Genomic DNA, 18,660 nt, shown 5'->3' on the forward strand with positions numbered 1-18,660 from the left:
GTAACCCTGCCATGCTCAACTCTGTATTTCTTAACCCCTATTACTCTCAACCCTGTTACTCATAACCCTGTAACCTTCTAACCTGTTAATATCAACCCTGTTACTTTGAGCCCTGAAACTCTCAACCCTGTTACTTTTAACCCTGAAACTCTCAATCCTGTTACTTTGAGCCCTGAAACTCTCAATCCTGTTACTTTTAACCCTGCCATGCTCAACTCTGTATTTCTCAACCCTGTTACTTTCAACCCTGATACTCTTAACGTTGTAACCCTTTTGATATTCATTTACAAATATATATCCACAACATATGGATAAAAAAGTAAAATACTATTCCAAAAATGGTGGCCACAATTACAGTTTCTGGCATTTAGCGTATCATACAGCATCAGAACATGCACAAACAAGTCTACATGACATTCTTTAACATCACTTTTAAAAGGCAAGTGTTTAAGGATTCAGGCATGCAGTAAAAGAGGCTAAGTGGCTAAGTGTTCATAAGCTTTCATTACAGATTAATCTGACCCCGTGGGCAAGCCTGTGTGTGTGTGTGTGTGTGTGTGTGTGTGTGTGTGTGTATGTGTATGTGTGAGTGTGTGTGTGTGTGTGTGTATATGTGTATATGTGTGTGTGTGTGTGTGTACACATGTCCAAGTGGTGAGCTCCTGAGGGGTCCAAAATTGGAGAGTTGCACAGTGTAAACAACAGTGTTATCTATGTGTGTGTGTGTGTGTGTGTGTGCGCTATGTGTTATCAGAATGAATGGGCACTGTCTAAGTCAGTCTTATCTGTGAGGAAGGAAGTCAGTGGGCTATCAGTGCACACGTGTGTGTGTGTGTGTGTGCGTGTGTGTGTGTGTGTGTGTTTAATGTAGGTGTCTATGTGAAGAACAGGTAGAAAGGATAGTATGCACAGTTTTTCAAAATTCAGCATATTCAGCAGTAAAGCAGGAACGTGTAAAAAATATGCATAACATTTTTTTTAAGGAAGAAAATAGAATTTTTAGCAACAGACAAAATATCTTCAAAAAATCTTGCTGTCATAAAACAATATAAAAAAAGAAAGTCCCTGTCCCCTGTTTGGACACACTCCCATAGCTGAGACATCATTGGAAAGCCCAGACTGCATCAAAAGTCCAAGACCAATGTCCATTACAGTATACAGTAAGGATTTGCCAGCTTTTAGAAAGATATTATTAAAATGCAAAGCTATACATTATAAATACATAAGGTAAACTACCTTGTGTGTTTTTTAAGTAATATAGTTTTATCTTTTGCAATGCAGTGGATAACACCACTACCAGTGAGAGACTGGGGTTCAATTCCAGGTCTGGGTAACTATGCTGTGCTACACCAATAAGAGTCCTTGGGCAAGACTCCTAATAAGACAGTTAGCTAAATGCCATTAACGTAATGTAAATATAAATGTAATCCATTTACCTGATCCTCACAAAATCTCACTATATTCAAGTCGTCTTCCATTTGGCTGTTGCCCACACGTGTGTTTATGCATATGTGTCCCTTACCTGTCCCTCCAGGTCTGTCTGTGTTGTTGTCTGTCGGTCAGAGCGTTCAGCAGAGTCTCCGCCATGTCTCTTCTGTTCTCCTGAACACTGTTCTCATCCTCCACCACCGCCAGCAGCAGCTGAGTCTACGAAAAAAAAAAAAAAAACACACATATAGACACAGGCCTTTTTTCTGTTAAAATAACGGAAAGATTACTTGCTCTGTAATATATATAAACATATAAACTTATTAGTGTTTTTTTTTATCATCCTTCTTAAAATGTATCTTCAAATTCCTTTCTTTGATGGTACTTTTGCAGGATCTACATGATTAGAATTATTATATTTAACCTCTGACTTGAGCTACTGAGATCTGAGTCTGAATCAAGTCTTGAATTTCTGAGATACAAGTTTCAGTCAAACCTGAAGTCTCTAAGATATGAGTCAAAATCCTGAGAAATCCTGAGACTTTACATCAAATTTCAAGTATCTTAAGGTACAAGTTTCTCAAGTTCTTAAGTATTTGAGGTCCAAGTCAAGTCTTGAGTCTCTAAAACAGAGTATGAATCAAGTCTTAAGTCTCTGAAGCCAAATTCAAGTCCCACATCTCTGAGGTGTCAGAGTAAGTTGGATCTCAAATATTTGAGGTTTAAGTCAAATCTGGAACCTCTGATGTTCAAGTCAACTGTCGAGTGTCTGAGGTCCAAACCAAGTCTCAGCTCTCAATCAAGCTTGAGTCACATCTCCAGAATTTGAGGTCAGATTCAAGTCTAGAGTCTCTGGAGGTGTAATTCAGAGTCTCAAGTCTCTAAGGTCTGGGTCATGTTTTAAGATCCCTGAATTCCAATCGAATCTTGAGTCTCAGAGATGAAAGCCTGAATCACAATGAAAGTCCTTAAGGTCCAGGTCAAGCCTAAAGCCTAAATTTGAGTCAAATCTGAAGTCTTAATTATTTAAAGCAACAGTCTAGCTTAAATCCTCTGATTTCTTGAGTCGCTGAGATTTAAGTGAAATCTTAAAGCTTCTTAGACCCTGAGTCTCTGAGGTCCTAGTGAAGTCTAGTGTCTCTGAGATATTAGTCAAGTCTTGAGTCTTTGAGGTCCTAGTCAAGTCTTAAGTCTTTGAGGTCCTTGACAAGCTGATACTCTCTGAGGTCAGAGTCAAGTCTAGAGACTCTGAGGTCTTATTCATGTCATGAGTTTCTAAGGTCCTAGACATGTCTTGAATCTCTTAAGTTCTAGTCATGTCTTGATTCTCTGAGGTCCTTGTGTAGTCTAGTGTCTCTAAAGTCCTAGTCAAGTCTAGTGTCTCTAAGGTCATAGTCAAGTCTAGAGACTCTGAGGTCTCATTCATGTCATGAGTTTCTAAGGTCCTAGTCAAGTCTTGAATATCTTAGGTCCTAGTTATGTCTTGAGTCTCTGAGGTCCTAGTCATGTCTTGAGTCTCTGAGATCCTAGTCATGTCTTGAGTCTCTGAGGTCCTAGTCATGTCTTGAGTCTCTGAGGTCCTAAAGAAGTCTAGAATCTCTGAAGTCCTAGTGAAGTCTAGAGTCTCTAAGGTCCTACCTAGTCATGTCTTGAGTCTCTGAGGTCCTAGTCATGTCTTGAATCTCTGAGGTCCTAGTCATGTCTTGAGTCTCTAAGATCCTAGTCATGTCTTGAGTCTCTGAGGTCCTACCTAGTCAAGTCTTGAGTCTCTGAGGTCCTAGTCAAAACTCAAGTCTCTGAGGTACATGTCAAGTGCTGTGTCTTTAAAACCCTAGTCAAGTCTCGAAGTCTCTCAGATCCTAGTCAAGTCTTGAGTCTCGACTCATTGTCAGAAATGTCAATTTTTATTTCCTTTTTTTTTCCTATAAAGTCAATCAACCTGCATTTTACATACACAGCCACAACATCCGCTAAATCAACAGCATCTACAGCACCCACAACAAGCTCCCTTATCAGGAAATGAGGAAAGTGAGCATTAGTAGCAGATGTAGAGGGAAGCACTCAGCCTTACTGACTGTTTAACTAATCAATATACACTCATTCCACACAGGGCCAGAGGTCAGATCCATTCTGGAGCAGCCATGCTAGCTGTTAAACAGCCTACAGGAACAAACGGCAATACCTCAGCAAGTATTCCGAGTACTGCTCAACTGCTAAATCAAGGTAGGCCAACTAAATTGCATTGACTGGGCCAATGGGAGGCCATTAATGATGTGCACACACACGTCTAATGTAACGGAGAAGTATTTAGCTAACAGTTGAGCTCAGGCTTAGAGAGCAGCACTGCCATACTGAATAACAGGCTGGACAGGGACACAGCAGAGTGTGTTTATCCAGGTGAAAATTAAATGTGCTTTTTGGTGACTGATGCTGAATGCTATCTTTCCTTTTGACACCTTGTTAAGAGATGGCTTCTCTTCCTGTCACATTCTTTCGCCTCTGTCCGTTACGCTGCTTTCCCCTTCTTTTCCCTACTTTCCTTTTCCTTCTGCTTTTCCGTAATATCCAAACCTTCCTTTTGCCTCTCTTTAACGTCAGTCTGGCAAGCATCTACCCGTCTCCAGCCTGTGGGGAAAAGCTGATATTTGTGTATTTGCATCCTTTGGTCTGATGGATAAGACAAACCACTCAAGTGGTGATGACACACATGAACTCTCACAGCGGAAGGTTAAAATGCTAGTGTTTGTGTGTGTGTGTGTGTGTGTAAGCTAGTGAGTGACCAGGTGAGTTACACCACTGGGCTACTATTGTTTCTTTAGTCCAGTTCCTCAGTTCACAAGGTCTGAGTGTCTAGTCAAGTCAGGTCTTGAGTCTCTGAGGTCCTAGTCAAGTCCTGAGTCTCTGAGATCCTAGTCAAGAATTGAGTCTCTAAGATCCTAGTCAAGTCTTGAGTCTCTAAGATCCTAGCCAAGTCCTGAGTCTCTAAGATCCTAGTCAAGTCTTGAGTCTCTAAGATCCTAGTCAAGCCTTAATTCTCTGAGATCCTGGTCAAGTCCTAAAACTCTAAGGCCCTAGTCAAGTATTGAGTCTCTGAGATCCTAGTCAAGTCTTGAGTTCCTGTGATCCTCGTCAGGCCTCAATTCTCTAAGATTCTGGTCAAGTCTTAAACCTTTGAGGCCCTAGTCAAGTCTTGAGTCTCTGAGATCCTCATCAAGTCTTGAGTTTCTGTGATCCTTGTCAGGCCTCAATTTTCTAAGATCCTGGTCAAGTCCTAAAACTGTGAGGCCCTAGTCAAGTCTTGAGTCTATGTGGTCCTAATCAAGTCTTGAGTCTCACAACTCAAGTTCCTCAGTTCACAATTCTATGGTCATTATGTAATTTGAAGATCCAGAGTAAAGATGTACATAATACGTCTATAGTAGGAGTTTAAGAAAAAAAATGATATTTTAAAGTTTTGCAATATTTTGTTTTGCAATCCTGTGTGGATTCTTAAAAATACTGCGTTGTTTTCTTTTTTTTTATTAACATTTCATTTATTCCACCCTACAGGATGCTGAATTAAACTGAATTCAATTGGAATTACAGAAAGTGGAACAAAATTCTGAGAAATTAATTCTTATTAAATATGAATGAAAATGTGATTCTTTTAACATTTATATTTAGAAGTACACAAATAAAACAATGTTTTGGTAAATGCAATTACCACTTATTAAAGTACTTTACATCAAAGCGTTGTTGCATTAAATGTTTGGACAATTATTTTTTAAGGCTTGGATAAAGAAAGGTATTCTGGGAAATTAAGTGCTGTCCTATCATTTTCCATAATTTGTTTTAATTATTAAATTGTGGTCAACATAATAATAAGTGTGTTTTATTAACTTGTAATGTAATCATATCTAATATATATGGTAAAGCTTCATTGTTAAATATACTTATATTTTGAGTTTTTTATTTCATGGAATTTAAAATTGACTTCCTGTAATTTGGATTTGAATTGCAATTCTTCTTCTCGTATGCAATATCAATTCAAATTCAAATTCAGGAATTGAATTAGAATTTAGGGGACATTTAATTCAATTCAGAATTTTGTACAACCCTGGAGGAAAACAGTCAAAGAACAGCAGTAATGTATCCGACATATCCCGAATACACTGTTTTCCTTTCTTATATAAAAACAGTCCTCGTCCTCTTTACCGTAAGCTGGGTGATTGGCGGCTGCTGAAACTGTGCGAAAGTGCTTTCAGTATTGGTTCACCTCGCTTGTTGCACAACAGCCTCGCTCCTCTCTCTCTCCCTTTCTTATCCCTCGTTCATGCATGAGACATCACTTCTGCATCTCGCTGAAGCATTACCTGTCAGCGAGAGCAGTTTAACCCTTCCCTGCCCAGGTGAGCTCGGCTAGAGAAAGCCTGGAGCCTCACAAGTGCTGCTCTGTGAAGAAGATCAAAAAGGCAAAAAGGTCAATCTGCGGACAGACGGAGTCACGACGGAGTCAAGACAGACTCAGCTCAGACTAAACACCATGATGGCTCAGGTTAAAAACACACACAAACGCGGCGGCATGAGTGAACTCCACTCAACCCAGTCAACGTGGCAGGAGTAAACAAATGGGCTTCTGCAGTGCGTGTGTTTCTTTTTTTTACTTTTTCAGGACAAAATGTTTTGTCTGGACCTACAACCAGGCTTACATTTTAAAACTGAAAAAGAGAAACATTTCTATTTGCTTACTCAAGTGAAAAGGTGCAGGAGATGAATTAAAAATCCATTGCATATAAAAATATGCCAACAACAGCAGAGAACATCAGTTTGTCTGATTTTGCTATTTATAGATATATGTTTGAGTAAAACGAACATTGTTGTTTTATTCTATAAACTATGAACAACATTCCTCCCAAATTCCAAATAAAAATATTGTCATTTAGAGCATTTATTTGGAGAAAATGTGAAATGGCTGAAATAAAAAAAAGGTGTAGAGATTTCAGAAATCAATATTTGGACGAATAACCCTGTTTTTTAATTACAGTTTTCATGCATCTTGGCATGTTCTCCTCCACCAGTCTTACACACTGCTTTTGAATAACTTTGTCACTCCTGGTGCAAAAATTCAAGCAGTTCAGCTTGGTTTGACGGCTTTTGATCAACCATCTTCCTCTTGATTATATTCCAGACGTTTTCAATTTGGTAAAATCAAAGAAACTCATCATTTTTAAGATGTAAAAAAACAGTAGTACAAAAGTGGGACCCCACACTAAATTTTAATCTGGCAACCAGGCAGGACAAGGTTTTACAATCTGAGACCCTTGAAGACATCCCTGGAAAATCCTTGCTGTTTGTGGGCGAGCATTATCCTGACGAAAAAAAAATGCCAGTTGGAAGCCCTGGCATCAGAAGCAACACACATGGCTTCAGAATTTCCTGCAAACATCACTGAGCTGAATGTAAATCCTGAATCAATTCCTCGGAGCAATGTTCCAAAATCTCATAGAAAGACTTTTGCACCTGGTCATTAGAGACAGTAACTCCAATAAAAGCAGAATAAAGTCTTTTTAATACCAAAAATTTCAGAAAAAAAACTGTAAAGGAACAAATGTCCCAATATTTACTTTCATGTAGGTTATATACAGTATTTAACCTAGAGTCCTGACTTGGCAAAAAAGCAAACGTGTGTGTGTGTATGTTTGTATGTGTGTGTGAATATGTGTATGTGAAGTAGGGCAGTGGGATGTGTGTTTACGTCAGCCTGACGGTAGCTGTCCTCAGCTGGTGTGTGTGTGAGGGGTGAGCGAGAGGACAGTGGACCCTGGGAGGTGGAAGTGTGTATTTGTACAGGGAGGCCCACACCCCAGTTTAGCCCACTCTTAAAACAGAGGACAGTAAACACACACACACACACACACACACACACACATATTGTCAAACACACTCAAACACAAAGATCTGACAGTCTTTGATGTAATGGATGCTCCAGGCAACTCAGTCGATGAATAGTCAACACTGAAATCTATAGGTTGGATCTGAAACACTAAATATATACAGTACCGGTCAAAAGTTTGGATACACCTTCTCACATCACCTGTTTTTTGTTTTGCTTTATTTCTTTCTTAATTAGGAAAAAGTGTTTGTCTTCAACAATCCCCTGATCTAAACTTGAAATCTGAAATAAGAGATTTGGGAAAAGTTGATGGAAACAAGGTGCTTGGTGAACAAAAATTGCAAATATCGTTTTCTGCATTTTCATTCCATCGCTTGCAATTAGAGAAAAAATTGTTTGTGATATAGAATTTACAGGCATTTAAGACTTTAGACATCTGCTTCCCATCACTACAGCTGTGAACAATTCTGAACAGCACATTTCATATCAAACCACAATTGAAATTGATTGAAATTTTATGAAATTGGTTGTAAATTTACAAAAATTGGGTGGAATTTTGCTTTGAAACAAAGTTTTACTAGAAAGTATTTTTTTCCTCTTTATTTCATTTTACTTTTTAAAGAATATCAGTGACTACAAAAAACACCAGCAGTTTCATATCAAAGGCTCATAAACCATAGACTTTAAAAGTTAAAATATGTATCCACTTCTAGGAAACTGTTTCTAGGAAGTAATTTCTCTATGAAAAATGACCATCTAACACAGATGTAACAAATGATACCATGATCTAACAGAACAAAACAACATTTAAAACTAAGCAAACCCCTTAACGATTTTTTTTTTTTTACGGATATGAGTTCATGTGAATTAGCCTAGCATTAGCCTTATCTTTAAAAGAACAGGCAAGCAGCTACAATATTACTTACGTTTATTTCAACTGTAATTAAGCTATATTTAAACAACATAAAAGCATTAAATTGTGATTTTGAGGGCTTTCTTCGAACAACTTCTGCAAATATTACTTTTTTTTATACACTTGAAGTATATTGTAAATGTACTACTTTGCAAACTGATGCATATATTGTGTACACCTTAATGCTACTGGAAAAAAAAACACTAAAGTGCACTTTAAGCAGTATTTAAAGCCACTATATACAGTATATTTTCTATCAACACAACATGCTTAAAAATACATTTTATGGAAATGCAGAGAAAGCATATTTATTGTATATATATATATATATATATATATATATATATATATATATATATATATATATATATTACATTGGAAATGCATTTGAGTATTTTTTACCTAATTTGAACCTACTTTTAATGCTTTTAAGCATACTTCCTTACAATATGATAAGGGTATCTCACAATATGATATTACCATGATAATGATGATACCGCGATACTTTGATGCTATGATAATCAACATAAAGCAGGACAATTCTTTACAACACTTTACGGCATCTGTGTTACTCCAGAGAATAAAATGCTCCTTACTAAAATTAAATACCAGGAATTATGGATTTATTGGTGTCATACTTTTTTTTTTTGCAGAATCTGACATCCAATGTTCTTCACTGCAGGTTTACCCTATTACCCAATTGATTACAGCGCCACAATGTGAAGTAATGAATCAGAAAAAGAGAGATGAGTCTTAGGTCTTAAGTTTAGAGTGCCAATAAAAATGTTGCAATAAAAATATCAATGCTTTCACGTATCAAAAACGTATCCAAACAAAAATGCTACGATTCAGTATATTGAGACATCGATATTTAGTCCTCAATTCTCATCTTTTTCCGGTACTTTCACTGGTGTTGCTTATGAACATCCCTAATAAAAGCTCACTCACTCTCTTGCCCATCATATGTACAGCTACCAAGTGCTAATCCCAGCTAAAGTAGCTGAGTAGCACGTGTAGAAACGCAGGAACGACTACACATCCCTCCTATAATTAAATGCAGGAAACGTAGCAGACGCTTTCTTGCACTTTCTGGTAGCATGATACACTCTAACACACTCTAATTGAGCTTGTTTAGGGCCTTTCTGGTACTCTGTGTTCTCTGAGTGTGTGTGTGAAAGTGTGTTGAGCTAGCATGCCATCCATGACATGGACCCCATTAAAAAGTCAATAACACTTTATATAGGATCGCTTTAGGTACATATGGTGCCTTTTGTTGGTCGGTTTACAGGAACAAGTTATATAATAATGAGAAGGAGTTCAATCTCTTAACTCCATTCAGCCAGTGGACTGCAGTGTGTGGCGGCTGTGTGTGTGTGTCCTCTGATCCCCCCGCAGTGATTGAGTGCTTGCCCTTTCAGCCAAATTGACCTCACGAGCACTCGGAGAGCCATCAATCGCCCCCTCCCAACATCAAGCCGCCACGGAAAAGGGATTATATGAAGTGTAAAACATTAGAAAAATGTGTCTGCAACATCACATCAGCAACGTGCTCGAAGAGAAAAGAGGGCCGACACAATAGAGACGGCGGCGGTTAAAGGACGGACCGAACGAGGGCGAGCGTTTGAAGGCTTTGTGCGGCGTCCGGACGGACCGGGGTCTTTTGTTGGCCCGCTTCAGGGTCCTACATCGCTTCAGACAGCTGGACATATGCTTTCCCCCGCAGTAAATGAGGCAGAAGCAAAAAGCTCTGTTGTTTTCTGCTCTTTTTCTTCAGGCTTGGGAAAGCAAAGAGAAGAAAGCTTCCAACCAGCCCTCCTGCCCCCGGTATCGTTGCAGCCGACACCGATCGCATGTCCCGCGCCGTGGAAAATACAAGAGCAGTGAGGGGAAAGATTGCTTTTAGAGGTTTAATGGCTAAACCACTTACTTACCCCAGCAGAAATGGAGTCTGCAGATGTGGACCGAAGTTAGTGTGAGGCTAAAGAGCCACGCTACTAAAAGAAATGGTTCAGTGCGAATTTTCAATTTTACACGGTTTTACACGGTCTTATCCCAAAATATAGGCAATCATCCAAGATATGTTTAACATCTGAGGCCAGTTTCTTTCAGAGAAAGTAAGTCTAACTCTTAAGTGTACACTGATTAAAACCTGGTTAACTGTGTGTGACAAGATATGATTAAAAAAAGATAAAAATATATGCTGTTATGGAATGTAAAAGGAGTCAAATTTGTAGGAAGATTTAGATGTTTTTTTTTTTAAAGAAAGAAATGTTACTTTGGGGTTTATTAGTACAAAGAAGATGAACTAAAGATAACTATGGGCAGACCATAACTAGAGTACTAAAGTCAGAGAAAGTCTAAGAAAGATATGGGCATGAAATCTTTGGGTAAGGTAAAGACAAAGACAAAACCAAAGGACTACCCCCCCCCCAAAAAAAAAAAAAAAACAGAAAAAGGATTAGCTAAATATTAACAAAGAATACACCGCAGAATGAAATCTAGATGGTTGGCAATACTTTGCAAAGATCACATGTAACAAAGCAATATATAATGTATGTACAGTATAAAGGCAAATGATTCACAGGTGATATGCATAAGCAATCAGGTGATGCAGAACAGTAAAGCAGTTCATGATTGAATTGCTTTTTAGGTGGTGTCAGGGAAATACAGAAAGGGTGTCACAAACCACATAAAGAGGAACAGTTTTTAAACAGTAGGGTTTGAGTTCTAAGATAATTAAATAAAAAGTAAACTAAAAGTCAGCCAGTAAAAAAAATTGTCTATCAGAACACTTGACAAGTTGATCGCTAAGAAATGGTTGGTTATTTTAAGGGAGATTTGGAAAAAAATGATAGTAAATCAAACAAAAAAAAATCGAATGAAAAAAATGCACATAAAGCAAACTAAAGAAAAATCTAACCAAACATTAAAAAATGCATACAAAAAAAGGACTTAATACAAATAGTATTGCATGGTGTGCTTTCCAAGATGGGGAATTCAACCCTTTGTTATCAATTACACTATATAAACTGCACTTCTGTTCTGTTCTTCTGTTTTTTAAATTTTCACTGATTCAACTGTTTAACACGCAAACTAACAAAGTGCCAACTTTACAATATATTGTTCTACTACAAACAAAAAGACCAATGTTTGGACATGACGGTGCGTCACATGGTGTCAGAAACCACAAAAAGCTCGGAGTTTATCTGAGGTTACTTAACTCTTCATGGTTTGAGGCAAGTGTGCGATTTTAAATGGTGAGGTATAAGCTTTCATTACTTGCTATCGCTCCAATGCAAGACTAAACAAGCCAACTCTCAGCTGTCTAGGTTGATTGCTTGTATTTGGGTTGTGATTAAGATTACATTTTCTTTCCCCGTCAGGATATTGAAGGATCAGTGTACGGGGGGGAAAAAGCATGTTGACACTGTATCTGTCTCATATACACTCATTCTTTCTTTCTCATACACGATATTCCTGGATCTGTGTGATCAATCAAGAGCGTAGATAAGGATCTTATATCTACTCCTGCTCCCGCCAGTGAAAGCTCTTTGGTTGCAGGACTGAGGCCAAAACCTCCCCTTCGTGTTCCTTTACCCAGCTTCATTTTCATTGCCTAAAGAGCGCTAACCCTGTAAAGGAATCATCATTTATCCAAACCCTGAGGTATTTTCATTACATTAGAGTTTCTTCTACGGTGGCTGCAAAGTGACATTTGGGAAAACAGTCGTGATTGACTACAGTTAGTGTTGGCCCGCCGCTCAAAGGAAAATGAAACTCAGCCTCGAGCAGGGAAGCCGAAGCTGCCGTGAGGCCGGGCAGCTGAAGACATCTCTACGATCGTAAAAGCACGCCGTTTGGCTTAACATGTGCACCGTACCTTATAGTGGCGATACTTGCTTTGCATCTTTTTTTTTCTGTTGCAAAATACTGTTGCACACATCATTAAAATAAAATATTTTTTTGTTAGATTAGCCATTTAAGCCATGGTTGCATTGGGTTGGGTCACTCAGGAATTTGTCATGGGACAGCAGTATGTAAACCGATCAAAAAATCCTACCAAATTAGGAGACAGCTGAATAAGTTGTACAAGTTGCAGAAGATGGTAGTTAGTGACTGGCTAGAATTGTCCCTATAGGGGACACCCCAATATACTAGTGCATCTCAAAAAATTAGAATATCACTGAATAGTTACTTTATTACAAAGCCATCAAACCAAGCTGAACTGTTTACATTTTTGCACCAGGAATGGCACAAAGTTATCCAAAAGCAGTGTGTAAGACTGGTGGAGGAGAACATGCCAAGATGCATGAAAAAAACAGGGTTATTTCACAAAATATTGATTTCTGTACTCTTAATACTTGATGAATATTAACTTGTTTTCTTTGCTTTATTTGAGATCTGAAAGCTCTGCATCCTTTTGGTTATTTTAGCCATTTCTCATTTTCTGCCTAGAAATTCTCTAAATTAAGTTTCCCTGATTTTGCTGTTTATAGGTATATGTTTGATTAAAATGAACATTGTTGTTTAATTCTATAAACTACTGACAACATTTATCCCAAATTCCAAATAAAATATTGTCATTTACTATAGAGCATTTATTTGCAGAAAATGAGAAATGGCTGAAATAACAAAATAAAAAAAAAAGATGCAGAGCTTCAGACCTCAAATGATGCAAAGAAAACAAGATCATGTTCATAAAGTTTTAAGAGTTCAGGAATCAATATTTGGTGGAATAACCCTGGGTTTTACTCACAGTTTTTTCATGCATGTTCTCCACCAGTCTTACACACTGATTTTAGATAACTTTATTTCACTCCTGGTGCAAAAATTCAAGCAGTTCAGCACGGTTTGTTGGCATGAGATCATATCTCTTTCTCTTGATTATATTCTAGAGGTTTTAATTGTAAAATTAAAGAAACTCATCATTTTTAAGTGGTCTAATAGATATTGTATTCACTTTAAGGATTTAATGAAATAAAGTTGTGTCTCCTCATGACCAGAGTTTTGACCAGAGAACTGTAGTCTAACTTATTTTTAACACTGAATAAGAAGTGGGCCATCATACCAGCCAGAACAGTGCTTCTCCAAGCATATTCGCTATTCTTAGTTCAGCCAGTGCCTTTGTGTCTGTCTCTGGGTCAGGTTCCTGTTTTGAAACTCTTGGGTCAGTTCCCCTGAGAGCGCACGGCAACCTTGCTTACCAACACGCTGTTCGTCCTTCGCCACCGGTATTCCCAGCCCCAGTCAGAGTCGTGTACTTGACTGGGCGACAAAATTAGCCTTGTGGGCTCCCAGAACAGAGTCTGAATAGAGAGTTGGGTCTGTATAAAGACATCTGCACTTGAAAGGTCGAGGGTTTGTGTAGGATGATCGTGTCGTCTCAATAGGTCGAAGCCTTCTTTTGAGGTTTTTAGTGTTCTTTAGTTTTTCTATTGGTAAGAGGTAGGATTGTTAATGTCCTTTTTACTTCAAAGGATGGCGACAATGAACAGCCTTCAGAAGACAGTTAATCTCTTTTGCTTTCGTTCCCATTCTCTCTCTCTCTCTCTTTCTATTCCTTACTTTCTCTTTCACTCTCCCCAAAATTATCTGGAGCATCTCCTCCATTATCCCTCTTTTCTCTGCGATTTTTCAAGCGCATCCAACAATTTTACAGCGGCTTGGCGAGGGGATCTCCAATTCTGCTGCTGTTGTTCTGACTCACGGCTTAGCCCTCAGTCCAGTGCCCCACTGATGACTTCAGAGAATTAGGAACGCAATACAGGGGAGTGGGCAAAAAATGAGGAAAAATAATGTGTGAGAAAAAGAGAAGTGCATCTTTAGAAAAACTAGGACTAAAATTATTGAATATATTATATTTAGTCAATGAAGGTAATGTATGTTTTCCTTTGTTAAATGTCTCTGCAGTTAGTCTATCCAAATCCAAATCCAAAGTGTTGTTTGGGATGGAATATGCAAATGATCTCAATATATGGCAACCTTTTTTTTAAAATAAATATTTAGCCTCTTCCTGTTAGGTGCTAATAATTGGTGGTTGTTGCCCCAAAAAATCACAATTCCACATGTGAAGTTTTACACAGGGAGGAGTTTTGGTTGTATTAGGAGTTTGGGCTTTTGCTATTTGAAAGGTCTTGAAGAGACAGGTCTGTTTACACTACTTACTGATAACATGTGGCTTGAATGCATTTCAGATCACCTCCTGAAGTGGTTTATTTGTGTGATGGGATTTGAATCTGTTTTAAATGCATCTTGTTTGTGTTTACACTAGCATGTCCATGTGGTCTGGCCTTTTCTAGATAATATCCAGATACTCAAGAAGCACAAAGTGACTAAGTTTGAGTGTTACAAACAATAAAACAATAAAAATGTATGGTTTTAACACAATACTAAAGTACAATACTGAAGTATTTGTTTTAGGATAAGAAAAAGAAAAAGTTTTAAAACAGAAGTTAATAGTTTAAAAGTTAATATACTTTTCAAATATTGGAAAATTATAAAATGATTAAAATGCATTGAACAGCATTAAAGCAAAACTAGTGTCCATCACTTTTACTTTAGAGACATAAGAGATATAATGAGATAAATTTTACAGAAGGAAAATTTGCAATTCCTTTCCTATTAATCGTATTAATTATCGGAGTATTGTCATAAGAGATGATCTCACCTTTAAAGTGCTTTAAAAACAAACTGCAAACAAAGTGCAGGGAATGCCAAAAGTCATGGAACAGAAGTATGTAAATTAGTCATAAAATGTTACCTCAGAGTACTGCTTGGGAACACCCATGTCTGAAATAGTTGTGAGGTGTTATTCAATATAGGAGGCCCTATACACATATCCAGTGTTAATCCTGGATAATATTACAAGATAACACCTCATAACTTATACTGACAGTATACAGGCGTGGCCATCCTAAGTAAACCCCTGAGGTAAAACTTCATGATCAATTGACACAATGCTATCCGATGGTATCTGTTGGTTTCTGTACATCCTCTAAGAAAATTAAGACTTATTCTAAGTTGTAAGCAGTAAAACAAATCTAATACAGTACATAAAAACTAAACCAACAGTTTATTTGTGTGTGTGTGTGTTTGGAGTGTGTGTGTACCTGTGATTTATCAGCCCTGATCTGTAATTCCTCTTTAGCACCCTCTTCTTCTATCGCCCAACAATTATCTCGCTGACCCACTGACGGAAGAAAGACGCAGATAAACAACCGACCAACCCAATAAATAAACCAACAAACACAGGGTCTGATGAAGCTCTAAGCGAGGAAGACAGATCAGACGTCGTAATGTGTTTGTTTCCGAAAGGAAAAAAATATATAACAAACACACAAAAAAACACCCAACGTACGCCTTCAAAAGCTGCGAGAACGAGAGCTCGCACTGTCAACATCAACCAGCCTCCCAGAAACAAAAGCAAAAAAATTCCTTAATTCCGTCAATAACAAAATATCTACTCGCGGAAAAAGGGACGCTTCTAAAAGCAATCAGGTTCGGGGGAAGATGAAACTAAAAAAGCTTAAACTGATAGCGCACATCACGTTCGCTTCTCTTAAGCAGAGGACGTAACAAATAGTGTCAGGAAGCTGTTTGATATGAAAATGAAAGCAACATTGTCTGAGGATTACTGATGGGTTTATTTGTCCACACTGACGTGGCAATGGAAGTGGAGAGATGCTCTTTTTTTGTTTGTTTGTTTGTTTAATCAAGTGATGTATTCAGCGCTAGCCTTGATTTCACCTTGTTGGATATAAAAGGACATACACATAAACAGCGCATGGGCGACACAACAGAACAAGGATAATGTAAATAGGATGATAGATACATGTAGAATACACACATTATTATACTGTATGAACAATCACTGAAAAAAAAATATTAAAAGTTGTTGAAATGGAATAAAACTGTATAGGTATTAACATAATGTTGAAATATGTTAGTGCGTACAGTTATACAGTGAAAGGAAAAGTATGCTATGAAAAAAAGTACCTTGTTAGGCATTCTCCTGCTGAAAAGTTCCAGTTGGAATACCAACTGGAACTCCAATGCCATAAGAGGCAAAACTCGTGGCCGCAATATATTCTGCATATGTTGCTAAGCTGTTAGTGTCCCTTGTATCACTACTAGGGGTAACTGACTGTTGCAGTGGCTTTCCAGAATGGCATCACACAATCAGTTGGTGCAGTGTATCAATTAAGGGTGTTTTTTACACCTGTAGTTCGTATCTATGGTCTGTATCAGTTGATGAGTTCCTTTACTTGAAGTGTTTTCTCCCTCTGTTTGGTTTGGTTTCACACAGGCATAAACCTTAATGCCCCAAAATCCGCACCAATAAACCACGTGAGCACATGATCTCCTCTGATTGGTCAGAGCTGTCTGGCGCAGAAGCAAGAAATAAATATAGGGAAAAGATTCTGTGTTTCAGTAGAAGTACACATCGTAAACGGAGTTGCACGGTTGCAAATAGTGAACGCAGCACAGGCCGCGGGTGTAAACAGCATGGAGCAGAGACAGCGTGGTATTTAACTGGCTAATTTATCAGTATATCAGCTCAAATAAAAGAATCAGACCCCACCTGTTCTTGCTGTGTGTCTTGCTGAAAAATTCCAGTTGAAATTCCTGCCATGTGGCCACAGAATACTGTGCATATGTTGATGAGCTGTTGGTGTCCCTTGTATCACTTCTAGGGGTGACTGACTGTTGTATGCAGTGGCTTCCCAGAGCATCACACAAGCAGCTGAGGTAGTGCACCATTTAATAGGATTGAGGCTCCTACCACAAGACCTCTATACGGAACCCAAACTTAATTGGACCTTAAACAGAACCTGGCTTTCATACTAGAGCTGATATGGTTCCAGTCCATTGCAGTCATGGTTTCTTGTTCACGGCAACTCTGTAATCAAAGATGACTGCAGAAAGTTGGGTGAGAAGGCTAGAGGTCAATGGTTTCTCACCAAGAGGTACTTTTTTTTTAGAGTAGCTTCCCAGAGCATCACACAAGTAGTTGGGGTAGTGCACCATTTAAAAGGATTGATGCTTATATTACAAGACCTCCATACAGAACCCAAACTTAATTGGACCTAAAACAGAACTTGGCCTTTTTACTTGGCCTTGGGCTATTATGGTTCCAGTCCATAGCAGTTCAGGTTTCTTGTTCACAACATTGCAAACAAAGATGACTGTAAAAAGTTGGGTGAGAAAGCTAGAGGTCAATAGTTTCTCAACAAGAGGTACTTTTTAATGTAAATTTTACACCTATTTATGGCAAGTTCCAGTCTCTAATCAGACCACAACTGTTCTTGCATGTACCACTGAGCTGTTGGTGTCCCTTCTATCACTACTAGGGGTGACTGACTGTTGTATGCAGTGGCTTTCCAGAGCATCACAAAAGCAGTTGGGGTAGTGCACCATTTAACAGGATTGAAGCTCATACCTCAAGGCTTCCACAAGGAACCGAAACATAGATGGACCTCAAACAGAATCTGGCTTTTTTACTAGAGCCATTTTGGTTCCAGAAAGCTGTTGAGAAAGTTAGAGGTCAATGGTTTCTCACCAAGTGGACAGAGGAGGACGTAATTTTTACGCCCATTTGTGGCAAGTTACAGTATCTACAGATCACAACTGTTATTGCACGTATCACTGAGCTGTTAATGTCCCTTGTATCACTACTAGGGGTGACTGACTGTCATAAGCAGTGGCTTCCCAGAGCATCACACAATCAGATGGGGCTCAACTGCAAACAAAAGTGACTGTATCTGGATGACAAAGTTAGAGGTCAATGGTTTTTTACCATGATGTACGTGTTTTTTTTTTTTTTTATTAGACAGAGGAGGACGCTATTTTTATGTCCAATTGTGGCAAAATCCCAGTATTCAATCAGACCCACCTGTAACAAATTACAGACATAACTGGATTTTTTAAATTTCTTTGCATGTGTCAACTTGTGTGTGTGTGTGTGTGTGTGTATGTATGTGTGTGTGTTTACAAGTTTGTGTTGGTTTTTTAGACCCCAGGGGTTCCAGGAAGCATTGGATATCCCTCAGTTCTTTTCTTCTGATGCGTCAAGATACCGCACACACACACACACGCACACACACACACACACATACACATACACACAATGTCCCAGGTTGTATACCCAATGGATATCTCCAGACCCTCCTCAGTCTGCAGGTACAAAGCTTACAGCAGGACCCCTCCAGGTAAAACACACTCATACACACACACACACACACATATTCAATACACACACACACACACACACACAGGCAACACAAACACCCTGCTAGTGGCGAATCAGTGCGTGAAATTCTCTAAAGGGTTTTAAGTATTTACCCTGAACACTATCAGGCCCTGCTGAAATTCAGCTTACCCTGTTCAATAAGGACTTCAAAGGGAATAGCAAATACCTTTTGCCTGCATATTATACTGCACATCCCCT

General features: G+C 38.5%; 1 protein-coding gene across 3 annotated transcripts in view; it reads right to left on the reverse strand.

Annotated features, from left to right (window-relative positions):
• The window catches only part of fto (FTO alpha-ketoglutarate dependent dioxygenase), a 284,644-nt gene that overhangs the window by 192,111 nt on the left and 73,873 nt on the right, over nucleotides 1-18,660 (reverse strand). For all 3 annotated transcript variants that reach the window (XR_007429255.1, XR_007429254.1, XM_049471416.1), the window contains exon 8: nucleotides 1,523-1,647. Coding sequence is in view for 1 of the 3 variants with exons in the window: in XM_049471416.1 (XP_049327373.1) it covers nucleotides 1,523-1,647 (125 nt within the window). In the remaining 2 variants the exon portion in view is untranslated. The remainder of the gene's footprint in view (nucleotides 1-1,522; nucleotides 1,648-18,660) is intronic.

The sequence above is a fragment of the Astyanax mexicanus genome, chromosome 23 (genome assembly GCF_023375975.1).
Source record: "Astyanax mexicanus isolate ESR-SI-001 chromosome 23, AstMex3_surface, whole genome shotgun sequence".
In the NCBI taxonomy this organism is placed as follows: domain Eukaryota; kingdom Metazoa; phylum Chordata; class Actinopteri; order Characiformes; family Acestrorhamphidae; genus Astyanax; species Astyanax mexicanus.